We start from the raw sequence: 12,812 nt of genomic DNA, 5'->3' as shown, positions 1-12,812 counted from the left end.
ACAGTGAACAGCAGCAGGACCAGAGTGAAGCAGAGAGTCTTCATGATGCTGTCAGTGAAAAGTTAATGATGATGATCCTCTAGTCGTCTCTCTTCTGTGATCCATTCTCAGCTCTGTCTTCAATACAAATCATGTCACTGTGGAACTGAAAGTGGGATTTCAGCTTTTTACTGTGAAGAAAAACTCAAACTCTGCTGCTGTTTTCAACAAGGAGGGAAGTTACAGAGCAGAGACACATCCCAGCTTTAGTGTAGAGTCAAGCTTCTGTTCCTCATTTACTCTGTGTTTACTTCTTCATTTATGTTTAGTCAGTGGAAAGGTTTTGTTGAACATTCACATTTATCACAGTTTCACATCAACACACAAAGAAAATAAATGTTATTCAATTTTAAGCAACAATCTGTTGTTAGTTTTCACATTAGTGACAAACTAATACAGTGATTCACTAACAGAGATGACTGAGTCTTCTCAATACCTTCAGTGTGATGAGAGCAGCTGGGGGTGGGGGGGGGGGGGGGTTGCATAGCTATATATGATTAACTTATATGATATAAGTTACTTATATTAAGATGATCTTGTTGTACACAACAATATTATGTTGTTAATTGAGATTATTCCTATAATCACACATCAGTAAAGATCAAGTTCACCTAGCTGTTGATCATCTATGATGTTGCTTTTACAACAAGTTAAATTGGTCCAGACACTGAATTTCTGAAGATCAACTCGACACCATTCATCCTGAGTTCAGAATGATTTCACTGCAGTTTATAAGTTTCCTGTACAAAAGGTGAAACAGTCTTTAGAAGATGTGCTCACAGCTTGTGTCACACACACACACACACACACACAGACATATCAGCTGCTTCTGTGTACAAACTCAGACCTGATCCAATTTAACTGACACAGTCTGGGACTATTATGATGTTCACCTTCTGGTCACCTGCAGGATGCACTTGACTCTTGTTGCTGCATATTTGTGGGAACAATGAGAATCAATAAAAGAACAATATCAAAAATAACATAAGCTTCAGTTCAATGTGCAACACAACTCACCCCAGGCTGCTCACATGACGTGAAAGTATTAAGGAGACTCAAAATATTTTGAAGCCTAAGTAATAAAGTACAAAGTCGGCTACTGATGCCAATATTAAGCAAAAAGAAGTGTGATCATGTGTGGAGTGTGTGACGTCCTGTTGTATTCAGCTAGAACACTGAAATCCTGCTCCAGACTAACCTCACTGTGGTGAAGTGTCAGGTATCATATTTAACATCAATGATGTTGTTCCCACGCTTTATTCATTTCTGGCTCCTCACATGACTTATTGCAGTTACCACAAACAAGGGATTTGAAACCAAATATTAGTAAGTGAGTGTTATTATAGTAAGTAGTAGTTTGATTGACTAGTTGTTACACAACATTTGTTCATTCCAAATGTGGGTCATCACATACAAAAGGTACTATCTTCAGTTTTAACACATATTTAACACATAAACTAATTTCTCATGTAGATATTTACAATCTAAAAAAACAGCACTAAAATAGTGTCATGTGTCAATAAACTAGTATTTCAACAGTAAAGGTTAAACAGTTGTCTGTGGGTTCAGCACTACAAATGACGTCTTTCCCATTATACATGTGTTCTGAGTCTCAACTCCATGTGTGATCAAATGTTTTGTGTTGATGCGTTGTTAACAAGGTGTGCTCTTATCAGTGTCTTCAAGTGTAGAAGGAAGAAACAGGAACAGTGAGAAGCTGCTGCATCTGTTCAATATGACAGGTCAGTAATGTGTTTAGAAAATCTAGAAACATGTCTTTAACTATTGATGAATCCAGAAAAGTTGGTTTGTAGGTGGAAGCTGCTGATTTGAGAACAGACTGATGTGAAGTGGAAAAACAGGTTGAGTTTAAAAGGTGAGTGGTGACATCATGTCTGTACAAACATACAGCCTGAAATGAAGACTTTCACTTACAACCAGAAATCTGAACTTCCCTTTCTGTTTCCTGGGTTGCCATGGTAATGGAGGCCCAGTTTAAGAAGGGAAAAGTGGAAATATAGAAATGCACTCTGATGTTAGTAACAGTACTTTGAATCAGATGATGAAAGCTGCTCTCTGCTTCTGAGACCTGAGTAGAGTTACTGTATCTGTCAATGCTGCTGATTTCACGGCTCCTCTTCTCAACACATCATTGTACTTCAAATATTCCAACATGAAGCTCAGTGGATGTAAGGCATCATTACCACTCACCACAGTCCACTGCTGCTACCAGGAAAGCAGCCTGAAACTCTACTGACCAAGGAGGAAGCCAGACATCAACTCAGTGCAGAAACACCATCTATAAGATGAACAGACAAGTGTGAATCCAGATTAGTTCCACATGAGCCTCATACTGTAAATAATGTGTTGACCTTCAACATGTGTTTCTTTCTATTCAGAAACCAACTTAGTATCTAAAATAACACATGAATCACTGTGTATGTAAAAAATAGAAATCAATAACATATGAAATGGAAAACAAGCTTATTAGTCAAAGGAAATGAATCATGGTGGTCTAAGACTGATACAGGTTAGGAAGTGAAAAATACAAACAGGAACATTCAAAGGTTTGAGGTCACTTACAAACGTCCTTATTGTGTCTTAATCTTTAAACTGTTCAAATCTTTAATTCTTCATCTGTTCTCTTCATTTGATTTTCTTTCAAACTTTAGAACAGTAGTGTGAATATAATACATGGACAGAGTTAGTACAACCTCTTTTTATTCGTTTCTGTTGTTTTCCAGTAAAGATAGAAGAAGAATCTGATCATAGCTTCATATCAGACAAATCCAACCTCAGATGAACAACAACGTAGAACTGTTTTCATGATTTATTAACAAAGATCAGCAGCTGTACACTTCTGTTCTCCAGTCTCTGTCAGTCAGTATGTTCTGTAAAATAACACTTTCATGGCTAAAAGTCCAACTAAACCAGGCTGTTTGGAGATGAATCATCCAAATGGTAACAAAGACTAACATCAGATGGAGCTCTGTCCTGACTGCAGCTTCAGCAGGTGGAGCTGGTTAATAGTGAGTTACACAGACATGAGGGCTCTTTGGGATGTAGAGCAACAGATCACTTCACCATCAACAAACCTGAGTGATCAGTGAGAGTTGGGAAGACAGCATCTAAACACACCAGTTCACCATAATGCTCTACGTCTATGAGTCTTTCCCAGATCCATTTACAAAATGCTTGACTAAGATTCAAGATTCAAAAAACTTTATTAATCCCAGAGGGAAATTGTTTTGCCTCATTACCATTGTTCTCAAAACAGACAGAAAGAAAAGGAACCACAACCAGGAAAGATCCAACACCAACATAAATACACAAACATAAATACACAATAACATCAATACCAAAAAACTCAATATATAAACAGAATACGTAGATAGATAAATGAAATTGGGTCACAAGTATATGACAGTTTCACTTCCCCAACCCCTTACAGAGGGGGGAGGAATTGTACAGATTGATGGCCACAGGTAGAAAGGATCTCCTGTGGCACTCTGTGGAGCATTTAATGTTAATAAGTCTTTGGCTGAACGTGCTCCTCTGTCCAGCCAACACACTGTGCAGTGGGTGGGAGGGGTTGTCCAAGATTGAGAGGAGTTTGGACAGCATCCTCCTTTCAGCAACAACATGTAGAGGGTCCAGCTCCACCCCCAGAACAGAGCCAGCCCTCCTAATCAGTTTGTTTAGCCTGTTAGTGTCTGCCACCTTCATGTTGCTGTCCCAGCAGACCACAGCATAAAAGATGACACTGGCCACCACAGACTCATAAAACATCCGCAGCATGGTGCTGCAGACGTTGAAGGACCTGAGTCTCCTCAGGAAGTACATCCGGCTCTGAGCCTTTCTGTACAATGCTGATGAGTTTTTGGTCCAGTCCAGTTTGTTGTCCAAGTACACTCCCAGGTATTTGTACTCAGATACGACCTCCACCTCCTCCCCCTGTATAAAGAGAGGGATGACAGGACTCTCAGATTTCCTGAAGTCCATCACCAGCTCCTTTGTTTTATTGATGTTCAGTTGAAGATGGTTGAGTCCACACCAGTCAACAAAACTGTCCACCACTCCACGGTACTCTGTGACATCTCCACCATTAATACATCCTACAACTGCAGAGTCATCAGAGAAATTCAGAAGATGACAGGACTCTGAGTTGTACCTGAAGTCTGAGGTGTACAGGGTGAAGAGGAATGGAGACAGAACTGTCCCCTGTGGAGCACCTGTGCTACAGACCACAGTGTCAGACACACAGTTCTACAGGCAAACGTACTGTGGGCGGTTAGTGAGGTAGTCCATGATCCAGGAAGTCAGGGGAGTGTTGACCTGCATGTTTTTTAATTTCTCTCCCAGCAGTGCAGGCCAGATGATGTTGAATGCACTGGAGAAATCAAAAAACATGATCCTCACTAAGCCCCCAGGCTTTCCAGGTGGGTGTAGGTGCGATGGAGAAGGTGTATGATGGCGTCATCCACTCCAATATGGGGTTGATAAGCAAACTGGAGGGGGTCAAGTGAGGGTTTGACCAGAGGTCGGAGGGACTCCAGGATCAGCCTCTCAAAAGCCTTCATGATGTGTGATGTCAGAGCCACTGGTCTGTAGTCATTGAGGACTGTGGGACGTGGCGTCTTATTCACTGGAACCAGGCACGACTTGTTCCACCCTAGAGGAACTCTCTCCAGGTGCAGGCTGAGATTGAAGATGTGTTGGAGAACAACACATAGCTGAGGAGCACAGGCTTTCAGCACCCTTGGGCTGACTCCATCAGGACCTGCAGCCTTTGTGGGGTGAAGCCTGTGCAGCTCTCTTCTCCCCACAAAGGCTGCAGGTCCTGATGGAGTCAGAATAAATAGGTTTTCAGCCTAGACTTAAACACTGGGATTGTGTCTCAGTCCCCGAACGCTATTTGGAAGGCTATTCCATAACTTTGGGGCTTTGTAAGAAAAGACTCTGCCCCCAGCTGTAGTTTTTTGGATACGAGGTACTGACAGGCAGCCTGCATCCTTTGAGCGAAGTAGGCGTGGTGGATCATAAGACACTAGCAGTTCACTTAGATACTGCGGCACAAGACTGTTTAATGCTTTAAATGTCAAAAGTATTATTTTAAAATCAATGCGTAATTTCTCAGGGAGCCAATGAAGTGTAGGTAAGATAAGCATGATGTGCTCATATCTTCTGGTTAATAGTGAGTTATAGGTGGAGTGGAATCAGTAACACACTCATTAATGTGGAGCTGAGTCTGTAAGAGTAGTTTTGGTGTCACAGTCACAGGTTTGACTAACAGAGGACTAAAAGTGTAGAATAATGTGTATGACTATAGCGCCTCCTAGTGGTGGAATCAAAACAGACGTACACAAACACCTTCTCTGAACATCTGTTGTGAGCATATTGATCAATGATCATTTCTGTATCTGATATTTGTTTTTAGAAGAATTTAAAGCAGCATGAAGCCTGAAAAAAATACAGGGATCAGTTACTGTTGTTACTTGTTCATCATTATCCTGTGTAAATGATTTATCATTCATATGACATGGACAGATAGAAAATAATGGTCATTGTATTATTACCAAACTCTCTGATGTTTTAAGATCTAAATATTGTACTGACAGTAATTCATCAAATCACTTCTACTATTAATAACTGAAAGAGTTTCCAAAAAGGTTTAAAAATCACAACTAAACTAAAAAAATCATTGACACAAATCAGAGACAACAGAAAAAAACTGTGTTTCTACTGTTTACCTACAAACACGTTGAACCTAAACCTTTCCCGACTCACATAGATGGTTTAGAACTTTAGGGTTCAGTGTTTCAGTGTAGTTTTACTCTCAGACTAAACTGTTTGTTTAGTCACATTTTAGTCAAACCTTTTATTTTAGTTTTAGTTTGGTTTTATGTCATGTTTCAGTCATAGGTTTTCATGTCATTTCATGATGCAGTCAGTGACTTTGTGAATTTGTTTCTCAGGCTTTAATAATCTGGAACATAGAAATAATATTTACTTCTTATTTAACCTGCAGGTACAGGAACGTGTTAAAAGCAAGTGAAATATGTATAAGAATGAAAACTGAATAAAAAATCACAGTCTAATTATCATTGGACAATCCAGCTGACTGACAGCATCTGGATATGTCGACAGGTGATTGGTGCAAAATCAGTTATCTAGATCTAACTGTTCAGTGTTGTAGCACTGACTGGGACAGCATCCTGTGACAAGTCATTCTGTCCTACTTACACTCAACAGTAACAGAATGAATGTTGCTGATGGACACGAGTCAGAACAGCAACACACAGTGGATCACAGCTGCTGCTATGAGGCCGTGTAGCTGCAGACCTCAGACGTCAGAGAGATGAGCCCTGACCACCCCAACATATACTGAAGCTGATTAGTGAATGTGTTGATTAAACTTATTAATTAAAGTAGCCGAGACTATGAGTATGGGTCAAGCAGGTTAAGTGGAGTCCTGGTTCTGAGCTTTATAGGTGCAGGTTTGCAAAACAGGACCTGTGTGAAAGATGCACAGACACAGAAGACGGTCAACTGGATCAATGCAAATAATAATAGTAATAATAATAATCCTTTATTGGATAATCCTCCTATTGAGGTGCCAAAGCTTAAGGATTCAGTATCTTCTCCAAGAACCCTTCAACACAAGAATCAGGGAGAAATCACAAATCAACCCACAGACCCTGGACAACTGCTCTACCTCCTGAGCCATGGTCACAGAATACTGGTTAAAAAAGAAAACAACCTCCAGTGTTTTAAGATGAGGACTGAGATCTAGATTGTCTGCTGCAACAGAGTCAATGATTTCATCTCATCATCAGTCATCACAGTTTGTTGAACACGGTGAGATTTCACCATAGTTTGGTCATTTTTTAAATTAAAGTTGTCTTTACAATTTAATTCTTAAGTAAAAGAATAATCAACAAGTGAAAATAACAACATTCAACACTGCTTGTTTGCTTTGTCTATGTCTGGAGGATTCAAAGGGCTGGCCACTAGGAGGCAGACTAGGGCCTAATCATCATCTGGACGTTGAAGTTCTTCTTTGTGAATCTCTGTCCTGAGAGAAAGAAGAAGATTGAACAATGGGAACATTGGACATTGTGTGTACTGTCAGACTGATTATTTTTTGTTTGATTATCAAACTAATCTATTTACACTAATGTAAATTTTACACATTTCACTGCAAAATACAACATATAACATGACACCAACCAGCTTTATTATGTGCTGTATGACTTCAACATGCAGTGAACGTGCACCACTAATGAAGGATCCAGTGTTCAGTTCCATCAGTGACACTACAACTTTGTAGGTTTGTTACAAATTCAGAAACATTTTATTCTAAACAACAGTTTGTCCAAAACTCCTCATGTTCTTTCTCTTTGTGTAATTCTTCATCAATTAAATACAGAACTGCTCATGTTGTTATGTTGTTGCTGCTACAGCCTCATGTGGTCTGGTCTTATATTACTGAGTCTGTTCTCAAACCACACAACTCTTCTTTAACTGAGCTGTTGTTACTCTACAACACCTCTTATGATGCACAGTCACTCTGAAACTTGGGACCACCAGTAGAAATGTCTCCTGTGACCACAAATACAATGGATCAACAACAAATAAAACCCCTTCAGTTGTCTACAATGGTCCTGTTGTCCTGACCTGTGAGATCTTGTGGTGGTGTGATCCTTCCTGTGCTCTCTGTAGTTTAGAGTAGTGCCCAGTTTGTGGACGACTGATCTACAACGTTGACCTCTGGTCCATGTGGTTCCTCCCTGATATCCACATGACGTTGCCTTTGTTCGTTTGGTGGTTTAGTTTTTCTGTTTTAATCCAGTCTGTTTATTTTCTGATCAGCTTTGCGTTCACTCCCATCATGTCACATTATTTGACTGAGTTGAACATATTTACAATGTTACACTCTCAGTTCATGATGGTTCACTTAGTGTAAAATGTTAAATATCTGATTGTAAAACACAGAGGTCCTTTGTCTAATCACAGTGATCATATTGTCCTGGTTCAGCCTGAAAGTCTTTTAATCAGTTTATTTCTCTGTTCTCCGTTTTCTTAATATCACCTTCAGCTGCAGATTGTTTCTTCTTCCTCTTCTTCTTACCTGTCTCTCTGGCAGCAGGTCATTAGGAACCAGACCAGCAGTCCTCTGACAGAGCCCTGTCTCTCTGTCCCCTCTTGTTCTACCTGTTGTTGTCTAAAGAGGATCTGGATCTGCTTTGTGCATGTGTCTCTCTAGCAGTGATTCCTGGAATGGTTCCTCTCTGTGGATTGTCTTTTATTCTCAGTTAAGTACAGGACACTAAGAGAAGTGAGGAAACTTTATTCTGTGTTTGTTCTTTCTGGAACTCGTCTTTACTACTACCTGTGCTCAGTTCAGTCTGCTCTACAGCAGCTTTCATCCTGCATCAGCCACTGTCTTCCTGAACCTCTTTGTCTTTGTGTGTCCCTGCTCACCTCCTCTGTATTTAGAGGATTGTCAACTTCCATCAAGCTCTTATCTTTCTGTGTCTGTGTAGATTACAAGGTCCTCCATCATTAGAGGGAGCTCTCAAACAACCATTCAGTCTGGAGAAGCTACATCTCTTCCTGACCTTATTATTGTCTTTTCTTAATAAACCTTCAAAAATACTGTTGCTGGAGAAGCTGGTTGTCCAGAATGCTGTGTCCAAGTATATTAGTGGAAAGTTGAGTAAGTAACAGGGCTGACGAGCTTTAAGGAGATCATTTCATTTTCCAGCAGGACTTGGCACCTGTCCACACTGCTAAAAGTACCAATACCTGGTTTAATGTTTAATGGAATCAGTGGACTTGATCGACCAGCTAACTAGTCTGATCTATGGGGTTTTGTCAAGAAGAAGATGAGACAACAGACCCAAGAATGCAGACGGACTGAATATAATATATTTTTTTTATATATATATATATTTTTTTTTTTTTTTTTAAGCCCGGAAAACCAGTTCTTCTGTCTGCTGCTGTCACTGTTGTTGAGCTGATTGTTTAAATTCAAAGCCCACTGGAAACATACATAACCACTTATATAATCTATTACAGTAATTCATGTTTGACAAAATACACAGACTCAGTGTATATATGAAATGTAAAAGACAAAACCAGACTTTTATAAAATAAAGTTTAGTATAAACAGTAAATCTTCAGCCCTGTTGCTCATTGTAAGGATTCTGCCTCCACCGGAAAGTGTCTCTGTAGCAGCTCTTTATCCCTCCCTTAGCCTCAACTCTGTGAAACATACAGATGAGAAAACGTAATGAAGTGTGATTAGTTCTTATGTCTGAGGTGGTGTTGTGATAAAACCTGTCTGAAGGTCACAGTTTGTTCTTTTCTCTGTTCATCATTTTATCAATGAAACAAGAAGCAGTAAAACAATGAAGAACGAACTTACATGAAGCCCCTGGTTGGACAGTCGCTGTGGGTCTTGGTTATTTTAATCATATGCTTTTTTCTTATCCTGACGGTAGAAAAGTCAAAGCAGCAGGTACCATGTATAAAATCAGCTGCCACATCTGTTATGAAGATAAATGTCAATACAACCATGTCACCGAGAAACTAACATGAGTCACTAACAGAGTTCACTCACGTGCGGAGCTCTGAGTCTTGGTCATATTAGGCACAGGTTTTAATGTCACTTTAGTGGCATCAGGTTGTGTGAACATCAGTCTGGGAGCTGTTACAAAGATAAATAGATAAAGTCAATTCAAACACGTCAGTGAGAAACTAACATCAACACAGGTTTCAGTGAAGCTGTCATCCTTAATGTCTTCATCCTCTGCAGTGATCTGCTGGTATATAGTCTTAGTTAAGGCAGTATCTATCCATCTCTGTATCTGACATGGTGTACAACAACATCTACACACGACCAACAGGGCGGCCGCCACTACAATAGAGACTAGAAGAGAAGAGATTAGACTGTTCCAAGCTGCCAAGGCTAGAGGGTTTCTGCAAGGATCTCAACCTCTGAAGAAGCACTTAAACCAACACCAGCCATGGTTATGGTCAGACACCAACACCAACACCCAAACCAGCTCCAGTTGCAGTCGACAGAACTATATAGAAAACCTATTAATCCCACTTGAGCAGCACCAGGAGACAGTGGAGAGGAAAAACTTTAGAGGAAGAAACATCCAGCATAAAAAAAAAAAAAAAAAAACAAACAGTGTGTGTTCCACTTGGGCACAGTCCAGCCTCCCAGAGGTCCACAAGCCAAGGAAGAGAATTAACAAGCCTGGTCGCAAGTTCAGAGAAGTTGCTGCATATAGAAACATTATAACATGTATTTAGACTCTCTAAATACATGTTGATTCCTGTTGATCATAGAAGCAGGTTTCCTTACAGTTAGTGCTATTTTTTTTTTTTTTTTTTTTTTTTTTTTTTTTTTTTTTTTATGTTTTATTTATCCCCAAGGGAAGTTGTTGTTGGATAACTCCAAATATGTCAAACTGCCACGTCCATCACCTTTGGATAGCTGTGTCACACTGCCCTCATTGTAAGGATTTAGGTTCCACTTGAAATCGTGTCTGTAGCAGATCTTTCTCCCTCTCTCAGTCAGAACTCTGTGAAACATACAGATGAGAAAACTTCATGAAGTGTGATTAGTTCTTATGTCTGAGGTGGTGTTGTGATAAAACCTGTCTGAAGGTCACAGTTTGTTCTTTTCTCTGTTCATCATTTTATCAATTAAACAAGAAAAAACTACAAAACAATGAAGAACAAACTTACATGAAGCCTTTAGTTAGACATGAGCTGTGGGTCTTGGTTATATTATGAATAAACTTTTTTGGTATCCTTAAGGTAAAAAAGTCAAAGCAGCACGAAACAGGATCTGTGGACAACAGTCCGGGAGCTGTTTTGAAGATAAATGGATAAAGTCAATACAAACACGTCACTGAGAAACTAACATGAGTCACTAACAGTTCACTCACGTCCAGCGTCACAGCAGTAAACAGTGAACAGCAGCAGGACCAGAGTGAAGCAGAGAGTCTTCATGATGCTGGCAGTGAAAAGTTAATGATGATGATCCTCTAGTCGTCTCTCTTCTGTGATCCACTCTCAGCTCTGTCTTCAATAAAAATCATGTCTCTGTGGAACTGAAAGTGGGATTTCAGCTTTTTACTGTGAAGAAAAACTCAAACTCTGCTGCTGTTTTCATCAAGGAGGGAAGTTACAGAACAGAGACACATCCCAGCTTTAGTGTAGAGTCAAGCTTCTGTTCCTCATTTACTCTGTGTTTACTTCTTCATTTATGTTTAGTCAGCAGAAAGTTTATGTTGAACATTCACATTTATCACAGTTTCACATCAACACACAAAGAAAATAAATGTTATTTAAATTTAAGGAAAAATCTGTTGTTAGTTTTCTCATTAGTGACAAACTAATACAGTGATTCACTAACAGAGATGACTGAGTCTTCTCAATACCTTCAGTGTGATGAGAGCAGCTGGGGGTGGGAGGGGTTGCATAGCAGCATAGTATAAGTTATTTATATTAAGATGATCTTGTTATACACAATAATATTATGTTGTTTATTGAGATTATTCCTATAATCACACATCAGTAAAGATCAAGTTCACCTAGCTGTTGATCATCTATGATGTTGCTTTTACAACAAGTTAAATTGGTCCAGACACTGAATTTCTGAAGATCAACTCGACACCATTCATCCTGAGCTCAGAATGATTTCACTGCAGTTTATACGTTTTCTGTACAAAAGGTGAAACAGCTTGTGTCAAACACACACACACACACACACACACACACACACACATATCAGCTGCTTCTGTGTACAAACTCAGACCTAATCCAATTTAACTGACACAGTCTGGGGTCTATTATGATGTTCACCTTCTGGTCACCTGCAGGATGCACTTGGCTCTTGTTGCTGCATATTTGTGGAAACAATGAAAATCAATAAAAGAACAATATGAAAAATAACATAAGTTTCAGTTCAATGTCACTGTGCAACACAACTCACCCCCGGCTGCTCACATGACGTGAAAGTATTAAAGAGACTCAAAATATTTTGAAGCCTAAGTAATAAAGTACAAAGTCGGCTTCTAATAACAATATTAAGCAAAAAGAAAAAATAGTCCCTAAATGAGTGTGATCATGTGTGGAGTGTGTGACGTCCTGTTGTATTCAGCTAGAACACTGAAATCCTGCTCCAGACTAACCTCACTGTGGTGAAGTGTCAGGTATCATATTTAACATCAATGATGTTGTTCCCACACTTTATTCATTTCTGGCTCCTCACATGACTTATTGCAGTTACCACAAACAAGGGATTTGAAACCAAATATTAGTAAGTGAGTGTTATTATAGTAAGTAGTAGTTTGATTGACTAGTTGTTACACAACATTTGTTCATTCCAAATGTGGGTCATCAGATACAAAAGGTACTATCTTCAGTTTCAACACATATTTAACACATAAACTAATTTTTCATGTAGATATTTACAATCTAAAAAAACAGCACTAAAATAGTGTCATGTGTCAATAATCTAGTATTTCAACAGCAAAGGTTAAACAGTTGTCTGTGGGTTCAGCACTACAAATGACGTCTTTCCCATTATACATGTGTTTAGAGTCTCAACTCCATGTGTGATCAAATGTTTTGTGTTGATGCGTTGTTAACAAGGTGTGCTCTTATCAGTGTCTTCAAGTGTAGAAGGAAGAAACAGGAACAGTGAGAAGCTGCTGCATCTGTTCAATAGGACAGGTCAGTAATGTGTT

The 12,812-nt window shown here is 39.4% G+C and overlaps 1 protein-coding gene across 2 annotated transcripts; it reads right to left on the bottom strand.

Annotated features, from left to right (window-relative positions):
- Window positions 1-2,250: 2,250 nt before the first annotated feature.
- On the bottom strand, window positions 2,251-11,358 carry LOC113165212. Of its 2 annotated transcripts, none has more exons than XM_026364577.1 (6): window positions 11,007-11,358; window positions 10,804-10,927; window positions 10,540-10,637; window positions 9,665-9,751; window positions 9,470-9,590; window positions 2,251-2,338 (listed from the first exon to the last, which is right to left on the bottom strand). In XM_026364577.1, the coding sequence occupies exons 1-6, from the start codon at window positions 11,068-11,070 to the stop codon at window positions 2,290-2,292; spliced, it is 543 nt and encodes a 180-aa protein (XP_026220362.1). In that variant the 5' UTR covers window positions 11,071-11,358; the 3' UTR covers window positions 2,251-2,289. The 2 variants fall into 2 exon arrangements, with proteins under 2 accessions (XP_026220362.1, XP_026220361.1); XM_026364576.1 differs by lacking the exon at window positions 2,251-2,338 and adding an exon at window positions 9,159-9,306 and having other exon boundaries at window positions 11,007-11,347.
- Window positions 11,359-12,812: the final 1,454 nt, after the last annotated feature.

The sequence above is a fragment of the Anabas testudineus genome, chromosome 6, assembly GCF_900324465.2.
Source record: "Anabas testudineus chromosome 6, fAnaTes1.2, whole genome shotgun sequence".
NCBI lineage: Eukaryota > Metazoa > Chordata > Actinopteri > Anabantiformes > Anabantidae > Anabas > Anabas testudineus.
This window is presented reverse-complemented; position numbering and strand designations above follow the sequence as displayed.